This window comes from Pungitius pungitius, chromosome 9 (genome assembly GCF_949316345.1).
Source record: "Pungitius pungitius chromosome 9, fPunPun2.1, whole genome shotgun sequence".
Classification (NCBI taxonomy): Eukaryota; Metazoa; Chordata; class Actinopteri; order Perciformes; family Gasterosteidae; genus Pungitius; species Pungitius pungitius.
In genome coordinates this window covers 12,188,061-12,211,426 of record NC_084908.1, presented here as the reverse complement: position 1 = coordinate 12,211,426, position 23,366 = coordinate 12,188,061, and the positions used below count along the sequence as shown (strand labels likewise).

The 23,366-nt window shown below is 41.1% G+C and overlaps 1 protein-coding gene across 1 annotated transcript in view; it reads left to right on the top strand.

Annotated features, from left to right (window-relative positions):
- Window positions 1-23,366, top strand: part of ctnna2 (catenin (cadherin-associated protein), alpha 2) — a 219,696-nt gene that overhangs the window by 178,678 nt on the left and 17,652 nt on the right. Inside the window, exons 10-12 of the mRNA XM_037471182.2 lie at window positions 12,765-12,857; window positions 14,048-14,204; window positions 16,009-16,209. Of these exons, the coding sequence (XP_037327079.1) occupies window positions 12,765-12,857; window positions 14,048-14,204; window positions 16,009-16,209 (451 nt within the window). The remainder of the gene's footprint in view (window positions 1-12,764; window positions 12,858-14,047; window positions 14,205-16,008; window positions 16,210-23,366) is intronic.

Below are 23,366 nucleotides of genomic sequence, written 5' to 3'. Positions count from 1 at the left end.
ACACGTATTATATTAATATTGATCATAAAGAACAAGAAGTGTTGGTCAAAATTGTTTTTTTAGGTAATTTCTTTCTTTTTAAAGTTTTTGCTTTCATTTGAATGAAAGCCTTGTGTAACATTGAATTAGGGTCGAAATGACGTTTTTGCCTTGACCTAAAGCTTGAGAGAACCACGCTCAAGTGTTATTGAGGATCACTTCAGTAATTGCCATGGTTTGACGTTGCAAAGTGACACCCAAACAGATCTGTTACATGATTGGAGTATGAATACTTGGCCGTTAGCGTGACTCAGAATGTCACACATTTAGTGAAGAAGCCCTGTCTGCTCTTGTTATGTGGGAGGCCTCTTTCTTCCACACTGACCTCATACAATTCCCGGGCAAGCAGCTCTGCAATTTGACAGCCAACTTGTTGTCGCTATTTCCCCGGAGGTCAGGCTGAAGCAGACATCTCTCCTATGAGATGCCGGACCAACGTGCACAGAGCCTGTGCTCCTGCAGACAATCAGCAAGCAACACATACACCTCAGAGCAGTGACATTCCCAGAGGGATCAGCTGCAAGGGCCGGTTTCTACTACCTACTCCACAGGAATGAACTAAAAGCTAATCATAGCCATCTCATGTCTGGATGAAAGTGGAGGGGGTGCCATACCTTGTGGTGCAAGCATGTCATGAACAGCTAGACTTCTGTTGTTCTCCTACGCAAACCTATTCACTGTTGTCCCACCACTGCAAGAGTAGATTGCAGTTAATGTGCCTTTGTCCTCTCAGAAAGAGAGCAGCAGGAACAGCGGCAGTAACAGCGGCAGTAACAGCGGCTTTCGTTGCTATGTGAGGGAGATCATTTTTGCCAATCTTATATGAGACAGTGAAGATTTCTCCCAGTGGAGAGTTGTCAACCAGTCCAAGCAGAGCGATCATGGATTATGTTGTGTGCACATAGCCTGCGGGGCTTCTGGACAACTTGTATTACTGGAGATGTGGAGGGAATGTTTCACTCACTGTGTCCTGTCCAGTCCGGATAGGAAATTCACACGGACCACATTAATTACATCACATTACTAAAATAATTAATTTTTCATTGGCTTTCTTGGTATTTCCTACTTTGTTTTAGTGTAGTCCGCGGAGTACAGGAGTTAATCAAGTTAAAAGGAAAGTCATAAACCAGAGCGATTCAAGATTTGTGGTTCTGTTTTAGTTGCTGTAGTTTGTTCATACATTCATCCTCATCATCATTGGCTTTGTATCCGTTGTCACATACGGTGCGTGTTGTCATGCTCACGTTTCTTATGCTGAATGAAAGAGGAGGGGGTATGAGGAGGAGGAACCGGTCTTGAGTGCATCGCCTCAATAACAAACAAAGGAGACACTAAGTGCAACATGGTGGCATCCTCCAAAATTTTACTTGCAGCCTTATTTTCTGAAGGGCTGCGGCCCATCTGGTGAAATCCAAAACATCCACTGGCAGCTGAGTGCCCACTACAATCCAGGCATATAGCTCATATATTGTACACCTGTCAAATGCTCAGCTTGTTTGAACTTTATACTCAGAACTCGTATACATATACAGCTTTTTTGTATCTATTTATTTCACTAATGGTTGTACACGCTCTATGCATTTAAAGTAAAATCATCTTAAACCCTTAAGATACATTAATTAGTTCCAGGGGACGTCTCCCACCCCCACTCCCGAGAGAGCCTGAGGTCTTATATTTACACTTTTTTTTAGATGAATTCAATCAAACCCTTCACCATCACTGCTGTGTGTCATCGTCATCACATCCGGCAAACTTTGACACCAGAGCAGTATAATCAGACCATTGTTTGCAGCCATTCCGTCACTCTTAATTTCCTTTCCTCCCCTTTGCTTTCATTGCCCCTGTTGCATTCATGCATAGATGGCATGCTAAGTGAGAGAGGAGCCAATGGGGATGAGCAATACCTGCTAAGCTGGTTTTAGTCACGGGGCATTGTCATTAGATTAATGGAGCAGAAGGAGCCATTCGTTCTCTCTCCAGAGGCGAGCGAGCTTCACTTTTGGCTGGGTGGGGGCAGGAAAGAAGGATGGGACTGCCTACAATGGAGGATCATTTGGCACATCGCACCCTCCTTTTGCTCATGCCTTCTGCTGATCTCATATAACCATAACGATACTCTCAGTTTTCACTTTTGACTCATGGGAACCTCAGGTCAGTGACGTTGTTGCTGCGAGCCCCTCATGTATTACATTAATACTAGAGAAAACTTTTAATCCCATCACAAGTCATCACTGTATCTATTACTATTTATGTACTCAAACTGCGGTACTTTCTGGGAGTATTAATTGGATACATAAGAATTCAAATGCAATATGTACCTAAGTTTTAGGTTTATTATTGGTCTTAAAAAACATGTGATTACTTGTTAAAAAATAAGTATTCCTGCTGTGAACGACATGTAGTTGTCTACTGTACGGTCACAGACTGTTCACACTGTTCACTTCATTCTGTGTAATTACAGTGCTGTCAAATTAAGTGGTACCCAAATGCACAACTTCATAGCTTTGCTGACAGCATATGAATTCATGTCCATGCACTTTATTCACTTTATAATTCAGTTCTTGCTCCAGTGATTTCATTCTGGCAGGATGGGCAGCCACAAAGAGTCTAAAGTTTTGTTGGTTGGGAATATGTGACAACTGTTACCATGGCAAATAATCCAGAACTTCTTTGCTCACCCATTTCCAGACAAATACCTCTCCTAACTGGGTCCTGGGTGCTAAAGGTTTTCGGCTGAAGATTTGCTCCCAGCTCTGACGAGTAATTCATCACAAGTGACATATCTGCGTTAAAGCATCTTACTTGTTGCTGTGCATTTTTGTTTCTAACTGTTAAATGTATGGTTCTAATCCTGCATCCAAACCACACTGTACACCGAGGCTCCCCCACAGCTCAGCAAACAATGACATATGTTTTCCCGAACCATTCGCTGAACCAGTAAAATGACCATAATTATGTGCCCGGTTGCTCTGCACTTCAGAGTGTTACACCGCCAGGCCACATGCTGCTTTATACATTTTTATGTGACTGCATTTAAATGGGGTTAACAATGTAGCAGTAATTTGTGCTCGGGATGAGGTTGTCGTGTTAGGGTCAAGCACTGTTAGCCATTGTTTCATTTTGCATTTTACTCCCGTGTGCTGCTGCGCAAAAAGTCACTATCTTGTTTGTGGCTTCATGCTTCCTTTATAATAGTCACTCAGCAGTTTGCTCCACTCCAAGACTTTGAAAAGTTAATGAATCGTCACATTCATTTGCCAGATGCTATGACAAGTGCTGTGAAACACACACATGTGCGATCTTGAATTTGGAGTGTTTTTGGAGTGGAGATAGAGTCTCACAAACAGTATATGGATTTTCTCATAAAATAGTGGTAAGCAACGAGTTGTGAATGTACCACATTATGTTGTGAATAAACCTCAGCCTGGTTTGCTAAGGTGCTGGATAATAAGTCATTTCCTGATATGCAGTCTAGGAATTTAGTCTCAGATCTAAAACATTTGAAAACATGTCAAACCAATGACAACATAAACCATTTTGTTCATTTTCTTGGATTGTGGATTGTTTGTCAGAAGCGTGTCTTTAGTTACCTCTCGAACCACAAAATATAAGTGAGAAAAATGTGCGTGTTGATGATTGGTAAATAAACTGTGTTGAAATGGAAACCAGCCACGTCCCACTGAGAATAACAGCAATCAAAGCACATTCACATGGCTCTCAATGTGACCTTGTTTACCACAAATACAAAATTCGAGAATTGTTTAGAATGGAATATGCACAGCATCAAGAGTAAACACTTTTCTTTTCTAGCTAGTCAGAGACTTTAATTATTGAAGTATCTACCCATCCACATATACCTGTCTGTCCGTCCCTCTGTCAGACACATCGTACAAAGAAACAAAAGTGATTTTCACCTTCTAATGAACAATTTATCGGTTAATTGCAGGTCTTTGTAGAGCCAAAAGCGACAGCCTTTTTTAAAGACAAATATCCAATTACAAAGCACAGTAACAACACCCCTGGGATGGCATCTGTGAATATTCCCTGATGGTGACAGCGAGAACCTCCCATCTGTTACAATGGAAATAACCTTATATACTACAGTCTGGACCCAGCTGGTCCTACATTAGGTCAGCCGATTCCCAAAAGAGGTTGATGACAGATACATGTTTTATTGAGTTATCTACGAAATTTCCCAAGGGGAAAGGGAAAAGTGTGTGCATGATTCAAGTGCAAATATCCAGACATTGCTCCTTAAGGAGTGATAGATATAACAGTGTTCAATTCTCAAAGCTTAATGGCACCAATCTTAAATAAATTGCACTGAGAATGTTTCAGTGCGACGTAAGAAGGGCACCTGTAGCACATTTGGTTCCAGGTTTGACATTATTTTGTATCCCCAGGACAAAAGTGATGTCTTCCCCTTAATAAGTAATTAGCTTAAGCCATCAAAGTCTTCTCCTGATTTTTCACTGGGCCCTTCTGTGATGTCCTCTACCAAAGTTTTGCAATTTACTATTTAAATGAACACGTTAACACCTTTGGTAAAACCGAACACTTCCAGAAGTTGGTCTTCATAAAGGCAGTGAAGTGGAAGATGAAATGTTTACAGTTATTGTTTGTCATTGTTATGTCACCAAAATTGGGCTGTACGAAAATACAAGAGAGGAAAATATCTGAAGTAAAAAAAAGCTTTTTTGTGTTCTCTGTTTCCTCACTTTTATTATCTCGCAACATAACACTGTGCAGAGAAGTAGCTGTACAAAAACCACAGTCTACTGCGGTGTACTGTTTATCACCACGGACATTATTCATGTAAAACAGTTTGAATATCAGCAAGAGATTAGGCGCACACTGTGTTATAAATGATGTGTTATTTATTAACACCACTGGAATATTATTTCAAAATGTGGGAGGACTGATGGGCGTCAGGATAGACTGCATAATTGTGCTGTTTATTCTGCTCACAGCTAGTGACATGATGGCCTTTCACGTATTCACACTTCCCTTTTCTCACCTGGAGGGAAATCAAACAAGCATTCATTTAAAAGCACTGGAATCAATGTGACATTTTCATTGGCACATTCGGACTTGCTCACATAACTGCACCAGGCACGTCAGTTCAACAAGTCCTACTGGGGCCTCTGAAGGTAAAACTAGGTTTAGTCTTCACACTGAAAAAGGGCTGGACATGATTTTAATAAGACCAATCACGTCGTCTCTTTTATGTTATGTATACAATTCTGATTTTAGCATTGACTGACATTTCCGAACATCGAATGAGGAAAAACTCACCCGACGCTCCGGGAGGGTAACTGAGGAGAGATAACTCTCCCAGCATGGACTAACATGCAATAGATTATAGAGACGGCTTTACAATTTTAACCACGACAAATAGGGATGATATCACTATGTTTTGTAAGATGTAAGGTTGAAATGCAAGTTTTTCTGACCCCGAGCTGTGCTTTTTATATTTGTCCACCATACTTAGCATGTAGGAAATGGGATGAGTAATTATTCAACCTTATGAATCATCAACGCCCCCTCTTGCTGTGCACCCATCCCTCAATTCAAAGGCTGATGCATTGAGGACGGACAAATGCTGACCTTTTGCATCCTGTGCATCTATCATCCAACAAGACCAATCAGGCTTCTCTTGTGCTTTAGATAGATTTGAGAGAGCAGGTGATGTGATGGGGAGAAATGTCAAGGTCTTGCCGTGTTCACATCTTGTCTGAGATTGGACTATGGGGTTATATATCCTTTGGATCAACTGAGAACCTAGTCCTCTGTCATAGAGGGAGCTAATTTTCCAATATGAAAGGCCAAATGGGACTGAGTAAGAATAGATTACATCTTGAACATGCTAATTAGCAAATACCAAAGCATCACACCTTGCATGACCTTTGTTGGAGAACATATCTCTGAATCCAAGTATCTGTTAAACATGTTGGCATTTTGCATTGATATTAAACACATTAAGCACCTTATGCAAGGAAGCATTATTTCATGTTTTTTTTCTGATTATTTGAGCTAAAGGCAATGACGCATCTGTTACACACCTGAGTTATACAGTGGCATCAATAAGTACACCATTCTTTTCTGAAGAGTGGCTTAGACATTTCAATTCCCTTGGAACTGTTTTTGAATAGCTTTTGTTGCAGAGGGAATGTGGAATAAACGGGATGGATTAACAGAAAAAACCCAGAGGTCCATTTTCATAATTATGTTTTGGTGCCAAGCCTGACTGCTATGCCAGCACTGCAAGAAAGGGAAGTTGAAAGACAGAGATAGAGAGACAGAGAATGAGAATGAGAATGAGAAATCAATATTTTAGTTGAAACAGGCCTCGTTGCTTTTGGTTTTATTTTTTAAGGGTTTTTCTGGGGAAGAAGTAATGGAGAAGAACTGTAACAAAGACATTCTGGCCCTGGTGGCGGCAGTACCAGCTTGAGCGAAAGGCAAAAGATGTTGTAAGATGAACAAATTGCTGTGCGACCTACCTGGGGGACACAGCTCTCCGACGGTAAGGGCGGTAGCAAAACCCCCCCGCGCCGGTGATTGCTTGGGGCTTTATCAAAAGAAATCCGTCTCGCTGGCCTTTGCTCCACTAGACTGGAGCGACGCAAGCAGCAGGAGACCGAGGGCCAGCACTAAGTGTGAGTGGTTCTGCCCTCTGCCTACACCCCTCCGGAGTCAGGCACGTGTTCTCCTCACCCTGCTTTTTATAATGGCCTGCCATTCATCGCGATATGAATGGCTAATTTGAAGCTGCAAGTTCCCCCACGCGCACACACACACACACATGTGTACACTGTATATCCTTGTTCCAAAACAGTTCTGTCCCCCTTGCTTTACGGTGTGTTTACACTGCTTTAAATTACCTCTCTGTGTCCCTTGCTGGGCTCAATAAAATTTTATATTCTGGATATTATTCTCTAGGTGCCCATCCTCTCGGCATCCTGGCCCTTTGCATTTAGACGTTCAAATTTCAGTGTAAATAAATCACATGTTTTAGCGTCTGTGTGTGTGTGGCCACTGGTCCTTGACATTTAGCACTAAAAAAGGGGTGAATATAGAATACAGATCTTCTTTTCTATTACATAAAGGCCTCCTTTCCGTTCCGGTGTTGTGTGTATGTACGTCTGTCAATGCATCTGTACTTGTCTGGACCTTGCTGTCTTCCACCCGAGCTGCTGTGTCATGCGCTAACCTCTTCCTACGAGCAGTGCTGGTTTACCTCCCGAGCTGTCTGGAGCAAATTATCATATTTACCGAGCAGCCAGGCATTGTATTAGCAGTAATACCCAGTCCTCAGCCCGGCTCCAAAGAAACGATTACTGTAAATCACACGCTGTCAGCCTCTGAAATGAGTCATGGTTGTCAAGGAGACCATGAGGTGATTTTCAGGGCTAAGCAGTTTTAATTCAATGGCGTGTATGACTCAAAAGAAAAGGAAATTGTTGCACAGTTTTGATTTCTTGGTAAAAATGAAAAGTTTAAAACCAATGTGTTACATCAATGCATTTCATACTTCTTCAGTACTCATCTGCTGGTAGTAATGGGTCATTGCATTTCAATTAATGATTCACTTGAATGTTGGGAATGGCTGCAATGTATCATCTGCTATTCCAAGTGAAAAACACAAACGGAGGCATCAATATTTAAAGGAAGTGTAGGCTTTCAGTCAATAGGGATTGAGCGTCATGCAAGACTCTGCAACATCTGGGATAAAGATGGACACACAACCAAAATCAATTAAGACTGCACCTTTTCACAAAGTTCTTAAGTTTGTAAATCTGTAATGCAGTTATTTTTGTAAGGTTAGGACCCCAGAAAGATGTTCTAGTGTAAATAAGGTTAAATATTGCAAGATATAACATGCCATTTTATTCATCTCCAAGTCACAGAAACAAGGCGGGCAAGACATGTAATCGTGATCCGTAATTGCTAGTTTGCCATCGTTAAAGTCATAGTGAGATAACAGAAGTTCAAAACATTGTTTATTTTGTTAGCTTAGCATTTACATGGACTATACTGGTGTGTCTGTGCAAAGTTTTTAGTTTTTTAGTTTAGTAGACACATGCAGTACACAGACCAGGATGTAGTTGAAGGCTAACAGTTGTATTACCATCGTACTGGTGATGACTTTGGAGGGAAGTCCAACGGGCCGACAAGAGAAAAAGCACAGGAAACCAACATGCGTTGACGAAGGCTACGAGAAAACAAGGAAAAGTATTCACTTGGATACTACGCTGGAGATCTAGTAGCTGACATAATAACAGACACAATCCGGTGATGAGTGGGAGAAGGGCCCAGGTTGATACAGAGTTGATGAGACGGTGATGGTGTAGGCAAGATCAAGGCAAGCAGCAAGATGGGAAAGACACACACACACACACACACAAACACACACACACAACAGGGAGAAGTAAACCAGAGACAAGAGAGCCACATGAGGAGTATGAGGATCACAGCATGGCTGTTGGCTGTAACACGTAGTGGAGTGGAGTTGTACTGAGATCCATATACCAGTTCGGCCTCTGACCCGGTTCAAAGTATTTGTTTTTTTTAATACGTTTTGGGATAGAGTCCAGCTTGAATTGGAATTTTTGAATTGACTGGTAACATTAGGTTACATTAGTTTTTCTCACATTGTCAAATGCCCTCCCTGGCTGGATTAAAGATTTAATTCAGTTTTTCCTTTTAAACACCATTGATCCCACATGAACCGACAGGAAACACAGTTCTGATTTTACAAAACCCAAAACTTAACACAGCAGCACTGTATTAAAAGTAGTGCTGTCAGAAAGTAAGCCTGTTACATAGTGAGAACTTGCAAATAACACATTACATTATTAGTGTAATTTCTTTTAGTGAATGAAAGTAATGACTTACTGCTATAATCAAAGAGAATTGGTAGCTGATAACAGAAACTGCTTGATTAACTGTTGTATTATTTTTTCATATATTTGACAGTATTATTCAGGAAACCTTTCAAAAATGTTCCCTGTGATCACAAATAACTCAGTCACTTGATCGTGAGATGGATGACATACGTGTTGCTCTGGTAACAATCCACCAATAAGGAAGATCAAAGCATTATCTTAATGAACATTCCTGAAAATACTTTTTCTCTTTGTTCTTGTTATTTTAGACTATTCTTGTTTGATATGCGGCAAAGACGCCTTTTGATGTAGCTGCAAGCCCGAAGGGCTTTTTTCCCCGAGGCACTATGTACTTCCCTCTTTGATAGGGATTAATTTTGAAAGATGTGGTTGATAGCTGCAGCAGCTCATCGAGTCCCGCTGTATGTCATCCCCTGGGGACCTGACCTTCGCTCAACCTTTATTATAATAATAATAATAATAATGCACCCACGACCTGTTTCCGTGAACCACGATCAGTACGTTGTAGCTTCTGGCGTCACCACTGGGAGCTTAGTTACAGACTGAAACAAATGGGAGTGCTCCTGGGACGGCAGGCCTGTAATCGTTCCGCAGTCTGCATGCTGTATTCCCCCGCCGCATGTTCTGCGACATCTATGTTAACGGTTGATGTACTGTGTGGCGTGTCAGTGCTTGTATGTGTGCCCGGATGGTGAGAGGCAGAAAAAGGGGGCACTGAGAGATTCTCGTGATTTTGTGCATTTGGAAAAGATAAAACACGATTCTTTAGCCCTATGTCAATAAAACCTTTGCCAACCCCCTCCCTGCAACAAGTAAGCATCTAGATCACAGACTTTAATAGAACAAAGTGCTTCCGCGTTACATCACATTAATTAAAATGTCATCCCCGCTGATTGCTTCTTCAACTCCTTTTCTTCTCCTTTTTTAAGTCCATTCCTTCCTTTATCCTCTGGTGAAACTGTCGTGCCCGGGCACCTTGGCTGACACCGGCTCTATTAGTTGTTCCTAAAAGAGTTAGTAACTGCAAGGTAGATTTGTGTGGCGTAGCCGCCTCAAAAAGGCTGCGGAAATGGGTTTTTACGGGGGGGCAGGGGGGGCACTGACCGCCCTGAGTGAAGCTAGGAAACTCCTCTTCTGGCTCAGCTTTTCTGCTCTCTGGCACGTCCACTTAAGTGCACACTCCATCCAGTATGACCAAAGATATGAAACTTTGGTAGTAATTCATCAGAGGTTTTGGACATTAAATAGGGAATAATATGTAGGTACACGGAAGATTTCATTGGAGATAAAAATTCTATAAACGCAGTGTGCTCAGACAGTGCCAAATAGCTGTACAGAGAGGCTGTTGAGATGCCATCGGATGTTTCACCATCACCATTGCTTCCTGACAATATATTTGAGGTTCTCACTATCAGCATAAGGAAACTGAATGAAATAATACTGTCAAATAGTTGTCTTTCACTCAGCTACACTTAGGGGAATTAGAAAGCATCTACGAGAATGCCCATCTCCCCAACTGCAGCGGAAACCTTCATCAAATTAGAATCGAAGTGATTACCCAGGGCAGAGGAAAAGGACAAAATCGATAGTTCTTTGTTCGGGGCTAAAATGAAGAATAAGCATTCAGCAGGGTTCTTTCTCTCGCTCCCTCTTCCCTGTTGCTCCCTTCCTCTCCCTCTCTCAGAGCCAGGCACACACAGAGGCATCTGCACACCCACACACAATCTCACTCACCTCTTTGAACCGCTTAATCTATTCCAACATCCTTGACCGTATCAGCATTAGTCTCAAACCTTCTGTTTTGGTTTTTACCTCCTCTCTTTCAAAAGAAAACCTCAAAGGAGAGACACTTCCTTAGATAATTGCAATTAGTAGTTCTGGCTGGATGCTGCAGCGTTTGGGCCGTGGCCCGGCTCTCTGCGTGTGTTGGGGTAAGAGGGAGAGCGAGTGGGCCTGTTGGGCACGTTGCAGCCTTTGCAAAGCTCTTTGCCCCTTTGTCTCACATGGGCTCTACACAGCCTCACATTAGCTGCAGGGCCCGAGCAGAGCACGAGAAAAGAGACCTGTATAATAAAAACGGTGGTGTAGTGCACTTGCAATGGAATTGCGGTAAAGAAGCAGAATGGAAAGTGCTAAGCTTTTTGAAAGCCTTCATTTATGCACACGCAAATTGAACATTAAGACTCTGTTAATGACACTTTCAGCGCGATTTATTTTATCAGCCCCTTCAAACAAATTTCCACAAAACTCAATGAAAACGTCCAAAAAGATATTGTGTGAGATGTGACTTGACGGCACAGTTTTTATTGTAAATTCAATGGTAAGTCAGTCAAAACCAAGAGTAAAAGGAAATAATTGAGTTTTAGATGCTAATGGCTGGATTTGGCCAGCCCTTTTTTTGCTGGTAATATTTTATAGAAACTTTAAAGGATTCATTTTGAATTGAATTTTTGAAGAAATTGAGAAATTTGCAAATATGTCAAGGCATAATAAAGCTTTTTGGAAATGTTATTATTACAATTATACTTGACTGTAATGTAAAACCCTCAGTTGATGCCGGGACCTTCAAATATTCTGGATTTGTCCTTTTTAAATTATGCCGCATATGTTATTCAAAGCTTCTGCAGCCAGCCACTCACATTTATTTGGAAAACATGCTCTCAATTCAGACTTGCACTTTAAACACACAGCTTCATATAAAGCACTACAATCCATCAATGTTCGCAATGCTGTCAAAAGAAAAGAAACAGAGCTCTAAGCAAGCGTCCCTTTAACACAAATTTGATTTACCGCAATTTGCTTCGAACGGTGACATGTGAGAACTTGAGGTGCTAACACAGACTGACACTTATTGCCGCCAACAGGCTTGAGTCTGTTTGGAAGCTCGGGCTCATGCTGCTTTCTGATTTACTTAAGGATAGTATTGGATATTGAGTTTTAAGATATGGAATGAACTGTGAAATACAGTTATACTGTACAGAAATGTGATGCATTTTTATCCGTATGAAATTGATAGAGATGACGTTTTCGTTTCAAATTTGAGAAACACGTAAGCAGTCTGTGTGATATACTGCTGCAGAGATACCAAATCACAACATATTCAAATGCCGTCAATCAAATATAATAAGTTGCTCGGAGAGACAAGATATCAGCGCCAATCAGCCTGACGTATTCTCCAATGAAGTCTGGTTTGGAAACATGTTATCGAGTTAACAGTACCTTGATAGGACCAACATAAATCAAAGCAATGGTTGTTGCGTACATGTAAACCGTCCCGACAACTCAATTATACAGTAAAGCCCCTCTTTGCACCACCAGGCCTCATAACGATTTAGGCATGCTGCTCATCGAAATGTCAACCTTACCAGTTAGGCTCGCTGTCTTTAGGGTGAACCCGGGCCATCAGGATCTGAATGAATCCGGTTACATTACATATCAGATGAATATTTGAACTTCCTTTATTGCATTCCTACTATAGTTGCATACATTCGCCATGTGGATATTTAGTCATGTTTCTTTAGCACAAAATTGCTTTGTAGTAAAAAAATGAGATGTTTTACACAACATCTGATCTTGTCTTCATCACTTACATTAGATTTGCATAAGGACTGCATTTCTCCTGCGAGTATGGAAAGAAGGAATGAGTTAAAGTTTTATTGTACTAACATTTTGTTTTAGCACAGACAGAAAAAATGTGAAACCAATGGTGTTCAGTTGGGAGCCAGAGTGGGAACGAGAAAACGTGTCTGTGCTCATGACCTTCAGGTAAAAAGCACTCCGCTATAAGTGATGTGACCTTTTTTTGGCTTTATTCAGGTGGCCAACCTGGCTTGCTCTATCTCCAACAATGAAGAGGGTGTGAAGTTGGTTCGAATGGCTGCCACCCAAATCGACAGCCTATGTCCTCAGGTAAGGATAAAAAAACACTTTCACTACATAAAAAATCACCCTTTAACACAAACAATAGTAAAACATTATAAATTCTTCTGAACTCACCTCAAAGTTGCATCTCTAAAGGGTTTTTAAGATGTTGTTATTGCTAGAAATGGCATGGAAAGAACTAATGTTGGCAGAATCGGAGGCAGAGCTATGAGTAATGTGTAGGTGGACCTTGTAGTACAGTTCCTCAGGATGCAAGCACCGGAGGAAGGCGATATTGATCCAGTGTTTCCAAGGTTAATGCTAGGCCATACTCACATGGGACTCAACATTGTAATCAAGAAGAGAAATGGAGAAGGCCGGCTGACCGTTAAGATTGAGCACCCAATAGGCTGGCCCAACAACGCACATATGCTGACACCCACTTGCTTAGAAAAGTTTCTGGAGGAGCCGTGTCCCGGTAGCTCGACACAGACGGAGGAAAGAACATAACAGACACTGGCTTTGTGGCTTCAGAAGGAGGAACAAAGAGGAGGTGGAATGAAGAGAAATATTTACATGTGTTCTGGATCGAGTTGACCCCTGTCCGTTGTCTTTACAGAAGGAAACCGACACAAAAGCACTCACACTCACAGACACACGCACACTGACCATGTCATCACATGACCTGGGTTCAGATTTTGCCTATTTAGTCTCCGCAAAATGTTGCTTAAAAATGAAAAGATCATGAGTAGGTAAATTCCCTCTTTAGATTTAGAATTTTACAATCGATTTGTCTTAAACCAAAGCTTTTCTCTTATGTCAAATTCCCCAAAACGGTTCTCACATGTTTTAATTGATTTTCTGGATAACACATGTTTGTGTTTTTTCTCAAAAGCACAGTGTCTATAGCCAAGCCCTGAACTGTAACTTATACTCACATTCTTTCCTCTTGAAAAAAATGTAGCAGTTTCTTCATTAGGACAAAAAAGAACAATATAGTATCATCATTAATTCATGGATATACTCACTACTCACTACTGTCTTTCAACGAGCCATGTATTTGCAATCTCCTTCAAATACTAACATTTGCACTGATTAATGAAACGTATTGCTTTGGTCAGATTGGAGTACATATACCTGTTTTTAGTTTTTCTGAGCTGATCCTTAACGTAATACAATATGGGATGTTCTTTAGGTTTCTCTTTAGGGTAACAATGTTGGCCACTCTTTCATGGCAGGTTATCAACGCAGCGCTCACTCTGGCTGCCCGTCCCCAAAGCAAGGTTGCCCAGGACAACATGGACGTTTTCAAGGATCAGTGGGAGAAGCAGGTGCGCATCCTGACCGAGGCTGTGGATGACATCACCTCTGTGGACGATTTCCTTTCTGTGTCAGGTATGAGGCAATCAGCGCACATTCATAAATGATTGGGTGGTTGTGGAAGGAATCCATTGATTCCTAATTGCCATTTATTTACAAAAATGCTTTTAGTTAAAGGTAAATATGTTATTTTGTCTGTTTCCTTTTTTTATATTTGGCCCAACATCTTCCATTCTTTTGGAATCCAATACATTATTTCCTTGACATGTATAACAACATATGACAATTTAGAATTTGTAATTGTGTTAGTCTTCTCACATCCATTAAATTCCTGAGGGAACACTTTTAGTTCTTGAGGTTTTTCAAGAGAAGGTTAGATTAAATGTTTTCAATATAATTTGTATTTAATTTTTTGGAATCATATATATCTCTGTTTCAACTATGTACAATATTAATCATCAGTACTCATTATTTGAAAGGAACTGTGTGAGGTAAAGTGGCATCATGGTAAGGTGGCAAATAGCAAAGATCTATTGTGGCTTTCAAGTCGTTTAAGGACAATATTAAACACTAATTTGATCGATGCTCTTAACTTTTCTTAATGAAGTTCATGATTGATATTAATCAATAATAAAGAGCACATACATTTTCAGTCTGCCCAACTGTTCTCTGTCCTCGTGGTTGTTTTATGTGAGCTAGCAGAGAAGTTAACAAGAACAAACTAAGGTTAACTATGAGGACGGTCGGCATGTTTTAACTTGATTACCGTATTTTCGCGACTATTCGGCGCACTGAATTACAAGGTGCACCTTCAATAAATCGCCAATTTTAGAACTATTTTCATATATAGAGCGCACCGGATCACAAGGCGCATAGAAGTAACTGCAGTAAAACGTTTGACTGGGGTTGCGTTATGCATCCACTAGATCGGGCTGTGCTAAATCAAACGTTATTAAGCGTTCTGAAAACTCTTCACTCCCATGGAAACGTTGTTCAAACGTTAATGTGGATATTAACAATATCTCTGAACATCCAACTTTAGTTCTTGATTAATGAAAACATTCTTGGCAAATGCTTTGGTGCATCTTGCACCGAGAGGCAGCGCTGGAACAGACGGTGGCGCCTCGCGGCGGACCGTCAGCGCGATCCCGACATCCAACTACGAGCTTTAATGTACTGTAGCGACTCTCGCTAATGAATCTCTGGACAATGTGCTTATCTTCTGGTTTTATTGTGGAGAAACAGGCTACTGTCGGCCGTAGCCTACGCCGAACAGAAACACACCATCGCTCTCCAAAACAACAATTCCCGCGTCCCCATAGGTGGCACTAAGATGAGTGACGTCACATAGTGCGCCCTTCACTGACCATCCCAAAACTCTGTAAAGTGCAACGCCGCTCCAGAACATGGAAACACAGTCCGTTACAATACGCTGTTGGAGCTGGAATTACCGCGGCTGCTAGCACCAGACTTTCCCTCCAATGGATCCTCGTTAACCAGTATGGATCAACCAATTGAGCCATATATACGGCGCTCCGGATTACAAGGCGCACGCGCCGTTTTTTTAGAAAAAAAAGGATTTTAAGTGCGCCTTATAGTCGCGAAAATACGGTATAATGAAAATACCTGGGTAGAAATAGCAACGTATGTTTTTGCTTTGGTTTAAATGTTGATGCTTGTTTGTACATATGTACAATACAGGATGTATTGATGAGGTATTAGCTATTGCTTCTGATTTATTCACTTTGCCTTTAAAACACAAAGGACTACATACAAAGAAAATAAATGAAGAATCCAAAAATGATTTCGGCAAATAAAAGAAAGCCTTTGGTTCCCCTGGTTCCAATTCACTGTCGTTCTTGTTTGCCTTTTTTCCAAGAGAACCACATCCTTGAGGACGTCAACAAATGCGTAATTGCTCTGCAAGAGGGAGACGTGGACACCCTCGACCGAACTGCCGGGGCTATCCGCGGCCGAGCTGCTCGCGTGGTCCACATCATTAACGCTGAGATGGAAAACTACGAACCTGGGGTCTACACTGAGCGTGTGCTGGAGTCCATCAAGCTCCTGTCCGAGACTGGTTAGTGTGCCTTACACCAGGCTGGGGGGGGGTGGGGGGCACAATAAGTCACAGTGTAATGTATCACAGTGTATTGTGAAGATTAATTCAGTATCCTTCACCTTTGTCCTGTGCCTGCATCAAACATTCTGCTACAACCCTTTTGGCAAGTTAAGCTACTTTCATGAGGAGTAGTGCAACCCAAACACACACACACACACACACACACAAGAACACACGCTAGCCCTTCTGTAGTTTCCCACTCTGTTCAGCGACTTACAAACACACTGTAATTGCCTGGATGTCCCACAGTTTGGATCAGCGTCTTGGCTCTAACACCGGCCTTGGACACCACCTGTTCAATCCTCAGCCCGCAATCCATTTTTGTATCAGTTATTTCCAGGTTATCGCCCCATTCCAGGAGACCTGAACTCGTCCCCTTGGCAGGACACACTCAAAAGAGAACAGCTTTATTGGAATGAATTCTAAATACTAAATAATTTCACATTTTATGAGGTGTGAGGATGCAGTGAGAGTACACTTTCATAGTTGGGTTTAGGTCAAATCTACATAGTATATTCTAGGTTGGGTATTTGAATATATACGTTGTGTATTCTGTATATATGTGGGGATTTTTTACGAGTTTTACTCGTGAACCCGTATACAGTACTGAGTGCAGGGTCCAACAAAAAGATGGGAGGTTATTGACTGGAAGAAAAGTAATAAATCAATTATTGTCCTTTCAGCATATTGAGTTTTAGGCCACATCAAAGGTTCCATGCAGAGTTTTTGACCTCAAACACCCCTAAGCATGTGTTTGGACCATGAGTGGATCTCCATTTTTATTATATCTTAAAATATACGCCTGTGGGCGACACAATAAACATTTCTTCCAGTGTCGTCACACTATTGGGCTGATTTATTACAGACAATAACATGAAAGGACAGGGACGGGAAGCTAGTAAACATAGAACTAAACAGATCTAAATTCTAAATTCTAAAGAACATGTTTTAAATATCAACTATACGCACAAAGCATTTTAGGCAGTGACATAGAATGTATAGAAAATGTAAGGAGCATAATGCCTATTAAATATGGAAACATTAATTCAAGTTATTATCTGTAGTGTTTTGTTGTTAAACAGAGCCGAGCTTTGTGACACACCGAGAGAGTGAGTTTGGGTAGCATTTACTACGTGGGAGAAAGGGAGAGCTTTTATCAGTGTTGGAGTGTTGCTTTTTCCTGTTAGAAACACACACCGATGTTCTCTACATCAGTAGAAAAGATTCATGCCGAAAATGTCGCTCACTATTTTTTCCAAAACAAAAGAAAAAAGTCAATGTATCTTGTCATAAATGCATTTTCCTTGAGGCCTTGTCTTAGAAAAGAAGAAAGGTCAGGTGTCGTTTTAGTAACATTTTTGCGCCATGAAATAACCCCTCAATTTTTTTAAAGTAGCCGCTTACAGGCCTTTAAACAAGTACACCATTGTAAAAGGTGGACGAAAGAGGATGAAAGGACAGTGGTTACTTAGAAATTACCTGTTCACAAGAATGGAACCACAATCCCTCTTTTATAAATGCCCCCCCCCCCCGGTACATGCTCACCCATCCATCCATCCATCCATCCATCCCACGGTTCCAACCTTTTAAACCATTAGAGCCAATTTAGCTAGGTGCTATATCTATTATTTGCTCTTTACTTTCATCTGCCAGAATAATTGAGAGACCCAACATCCCCCCCACCCCCCCCTTTCACAAGATGATAAGTAGCAAACAGCATTAAGGGAATGTGGTGTGTCACGTATCTGCCGCTAGACTCCACCTTAATGGACTGCACACAGTGCTGGTTATTCTTTAATCTTCGTGTGGATCCCCAGTGGAGTGGTTGCCGGTCTGGTTACATGGTGTCTTAAGCACATTCTGTTCTATTATTGTATCATTTAGTTTAATTGATTGGAGTCATTAATTGTTGAGGTAGTGTCTCTTGAACACTTAGGAGGTAGATTTTATATGACCATAACCCTGACCCACACCAAGACTTAATTGTTTTGCTGTTCTATTGCACTTCCGTGGAGAATGCAGCTTGTGTCTGGTCAGCAGGACCCCAGAAGCATTATGTTAGTTTTACTGAGGACAACAAATAAAATGTAGATGTTGTGGCGTCATACTAGTTCCCCACTGTTTGTTTTCATTATTAGGAAAATCTAATGGACAAAATGGAAGGTGTACTAAATATGTGCTTTATACAAAAGAGAGATGCCCTGTAAAAGGCAAACATACAGTTAGACAGTTTTGGAGAATCATTTTGCCCAAGCATTTCTCTTTTATGGAACTACGTTCTTTTTGTTCTTTACATTTCACAAGATTCTGAGCTTTTTTTCTATTTGTGATGTGTGTTCTTGAAGAATGAGGTTTTATATAAAAAAAGATTCCCTCTAGAATACAATTTGTTATTGAGCTGTCTGTATGGATTAGTTCAGCCACCTACACACAATCACATTGTGTACTTCTTATAGCTTTCATTGAAAACTTTGAGAACCGCACAGAGGGCTATATACGTATACACTTTTGGTACAAAAAATACATTTTGTTCTTATTCATGACTGAAAAAAAGGAACAACCAATGCTGTGGCTATAGACTTTACAATTTTGTCAACATGGAAATGAATATTTGCTGTTTTTAAACTGCTTAGACGTGCATAATAATGCAATCTAAAGAAAATACCATGTGCTCCTATAAATGGTGCAGGTTGTCATTTCTGCCACTTTTACCAAAAATGTAATTGCAGTTGGACTGTAGGCAAAAGCTGGAAAACTTGCATAAAATTGATAAGCCAAAGTATGCATTAACAAGCCTCTGATTTTAAGATAATGTCCTATCTGACTTACCCTTAAGGTAAAGGCTGGGATGATACAGAATGAATGGCTCTATGGCCTCGGGAAAGTATTCAATTTTACGTAAACTTTAACGAGGCCTTGTGTGCTTTCAATTGTGGGTGCTAATTGAGATGTTAAGGTGGGAAACCGGCAACTGTGTTAGTTTCATTGGCTCCATATTTCTCTTTGATGAAGGGCTGTTGTGTTATCCCTTCCCATTTTCCTCTCATTGGTGGTAGTTTGGGGGTTTTAGGGGCTACCGTGCACATCTGATCTGGACCATAAAGCGTTTATCGATCCTTGTGAACTTTTGCCTCCCTCTCCCCTCAGCCTTCACAGACCAGATGTCTATGGATTTGAACACAGTCAAGAAGGAATCTATAGCTAGGGGAAAGTGTTGCTGAAACAAAGAAAAAGGATATAGGACCACACACCTTTTAGAGGGTACCAAGTACAATTAACTAAACTCTACCAAAAAAAATCAATACCTGTCAACAAGGATTTCACTAAGCTATCTGAGCAGGAATTTTAGTGGAATTCATTGATGTGGTTCCCTTTTTCCCCTTTCTCTGTGTATGTGCAAAACATTTGTACTGGGCCTGTGCTCAAGTGTGTTTGAGTGTTGTGTGTCTGTGTGTATGTATGTAGTGCATTTGATTGCCCCAGTGTTTATGCCCACAGAAACTTGGCCAATCACATCCTTGCCTGTCTTTCTGACAGCTGCCACATCAACACGGGACGCTTATCACAACCGCCTGCCCTTCGACCTTGTCGCCGTTTGCCCATCTCACGTCCACATATTGAGTGCGGTCAAATTTATGGCCAGGCCCAAAACAGCCAGCCAAGGCACACAACTCTTTAGGTGTAAAGCGGAGCCATAGATTCCTGACGGACAGTCCACACATAGGCCCCGGATTGAAGCGTGTCCTTGAGAGGGAGGAAAATCAATAGCCTAATGGGAAAGTGGTTATGGCTTTTTTTCCTCTCTTTTCCCCTCTCCCTCCTTCAGCGCAGAGACACTCTTCTGCCCACTGTTTAAACTAATCTTCTCCTCAAAAAGAGGACACATTTTCAAGTTGATCATTAATGTGGCGCCTGGAGAGGGTAGATTAAAAAACTGATGTATGGCCATAGTCAGTGTGGCATTTAGAGAAGCAGGGTGGCATTGCTTCTTGCTATTACATCGGGGGACGCAAATGGGATTTAGCAAGGGTTTTGCAGGGAGTAATAACACACATGCACAGACTGCCACCCACATGTCATAGCTGTAAATCAGTGGATCAAGTGCACTAAAAAGAAGTGCAGCAGAGACTGGGGGAGAGAAGTAAAGACACTTCACACTGTCTACTTCTACTTGTCTAAAATAATACTTCTGAGAACCTCACGGTGTGGCTGGCCCGAGTAAAAGTCACTCCCCATTTATAGTCTTTAATCAGAACACGTTGTTTGTGATAGCAATGGCTTGGTTGTACTTAAAGGGATTGACTTGGTGAGACACCATATACATTGTTATTCATTGATATAGATGATTGGAAAATAGGTTTTATAAAATTTGAAGTTCTGAAGGCAAAAGGGGGTCCAACCCGTTACTAGCATGGGGTACCTAATAAAGTGGCCGGTGAGTGTATATATATATATATATAAATATATACATAAATATATAAATTAAAGCTACATAAAGTCTCAATAATATGATTCAGTGTGACACCTTATCTACTATCCTCGACTACTTTCCAGGCTAATATGTATTATTCTCCTTCTTCTGCATATTTTGAAGCGGTACTCAATTACTCCAATAGCATTTCCAACGCATGCGTCAAAATGACATCAAATGTTGCAGCCTGATCAGGAATGTTCTTTGGTCGTGTTTAACTAGCTGTGGCAGCATGGACATCTCGATGGTTGCGTGCGTTGCAATAATTTGTCTCGGCCAACTGTGCTAGTAAGTGGACTAAGGGTGCTGGTGAGAGGGATAATGGTGTCGGGAAAAGGGATAACGGTGCCGCTGAGAGGGCCAACGGTGCTGGTAAGCGGACTGAGGGTGCCGGTGAGAGGACTAACGGTGCCGGGGAGAGGGCTAACGGTGCCGGTGAGAGGACTAACGGTGCCGGTGAGAGGACTAACGGTGCCGGGGAGAGGGCTAATGGTGCCGGTGAGAGGGCTAACGGTGCAGGTGAGAGGACTAACGGTGCAGGTGAGAGGACTAACGGTGCCCGGGGAGAGGGCTAACGGTGCCGGTGAGAGGGCTAACGGTGCCGGTGAGAGGACTAACGGTGCCGGTGAGAGGACTAACGGTGCCGGTGAGAGGACTAACGGTGCCGGAAAGAGGCTTAATCAGCCACAGGTGAAACAGATCTGGTGATTGCTTTTACCGCTGCATGAAATGCGAGTGGGGACAGAGGCATGCGAGAGAGAGAGAAGCAGCAGGAGACAAAGGCTGCCAGAGCGACAGTGCAGACCGAGAAGGTCATGAACAAGCCTGGCGCTGCACAACCGTTATTGTAAAGCATGTGAACAATCCCAAACAGCGTTGCTTGGCCTCCTTGTGCTTTGGGAAACTAGGCTAGTAACGAGATCCTGTCACGGTCACGTCTTAAAAGATGTGGACTCACACCTCATTATGGAATGATGCATCAAAGTTGGTTCTCATTGTGATGTCCTGGAGTGAAAAGCATTAGGGGATATACATGCCCTCACCATGGGTACTACAATGACAACAAACCATCCGTTTTCCACACATTCTGACAAGCAGGCATGCATGTAGTATGTGTGTACGCACACACATACTACATGCATGCCTGCCCCCTATACATCTCAATTACAAAGAGGACAGGAGCAATGGCTTTTCATGTTACATTTGTCACATTTTATGACACAAAAATAAATAAAAACGTATCAACTGGTTTGTCGGAGACTCTTCTCTCCAATAACAATGTTTTGGGTACAGAGCTTCCCTCATTTTCTAAGGAATGTCGATATGATATGTATATACATCTATCTAGCTATATGTATATGTATCTCCCAAAATGAATCCCAAGTAGCCACATGCTAAAACATAAACTGCTTAATTGTTTATCTTCCTCTAAATGGGGCCCAAATATATAAAATAGGCGACATTGTGATTTGACGACGAATTTCAATTATAACAACTGATACAATAAACTTTTTTATAGTGCATTCAGAGAAATTAAATCAAGGGAATATTTTTTGCATGGACTAATGATAAAAACGGCTAGTTTAAGTTTCACATATATCTACACAGTACTAATGGAGAATATTTATCATTATCATGAGATAATGAGAATCTGAGGGGTGATAATATATTCTTGGATCCCTGAAATTCTTTGTGATTTTAGTAATACCCGTACTTCTTTCTTTTCACACTGGAACTAAAACTGTTCCCTGCAAGATCACAGATCAAAAATAATGAATGCTTAAAGTTATATTTAATAATTTCGTGCAGGTTTTTTGGATTGTAAAATATTGCCTAAATTGAACACTTTTCCTGCAGAATTTAGGTTTGGGGATGAAGAACTTTGCGGTTTGGAGGTCATTAAACACCTTAGAGGGGCACATCATATCTGCTGTGAGGTTTTTAAGCATCCATTGTGCTTCCAGAACTTCTCACTTTGAATATGTTTAAGCCTACGGGGTGAAAAAATCCATTCCTACATGGTCACATTTAATTCCCTTCATCATTTTTCAACTGGAATGAGTGAAATTGCTCCTTACCATCAGCAACTTTGCTCATTAAGAGCTCGGAGAACATTTAAATATTTCTATTTAAAACGCCTTCCCAGCAATTCCCACAAGCCTATATTACGCTTCTGCAGTAAGTGGATTAAACTGAATTAAAAACGAAAAAAAAGGGGAGTCTTTTTTGTAGGGCCTTTTATGTTTGGTAAAATATAGCTTATGTTTTATATTAGACAAAATAAGTATACTACAGATACACCTTCAGTGCAACCTGGCTAATTGATTTAGTTCACTGTGTTGAAAATGAAAATAAAGCTGGCCTGGTGCCATTCCTTATTTGACGTTTTTCCTGTTGATCAAATACCATTTAGTCTTTCCTCATTAGAGCTTTTGTTCTCGTCTCAAAAGGCTGTCTTAATTCAGTTCAAGTATCTACTATTAATCCACTCCACTCCTTTATGTAAACACATTTGTTACAAACTACAATTCAGCCGGGGCATCTTTTTCTAAAATAGCAAAGTCTCACACTCAGTCTTACTTTGTGAATGTAGTTTTCTATCCAAAATGATTTCTAAATACTTTGATTTATTTGTAAATCATTG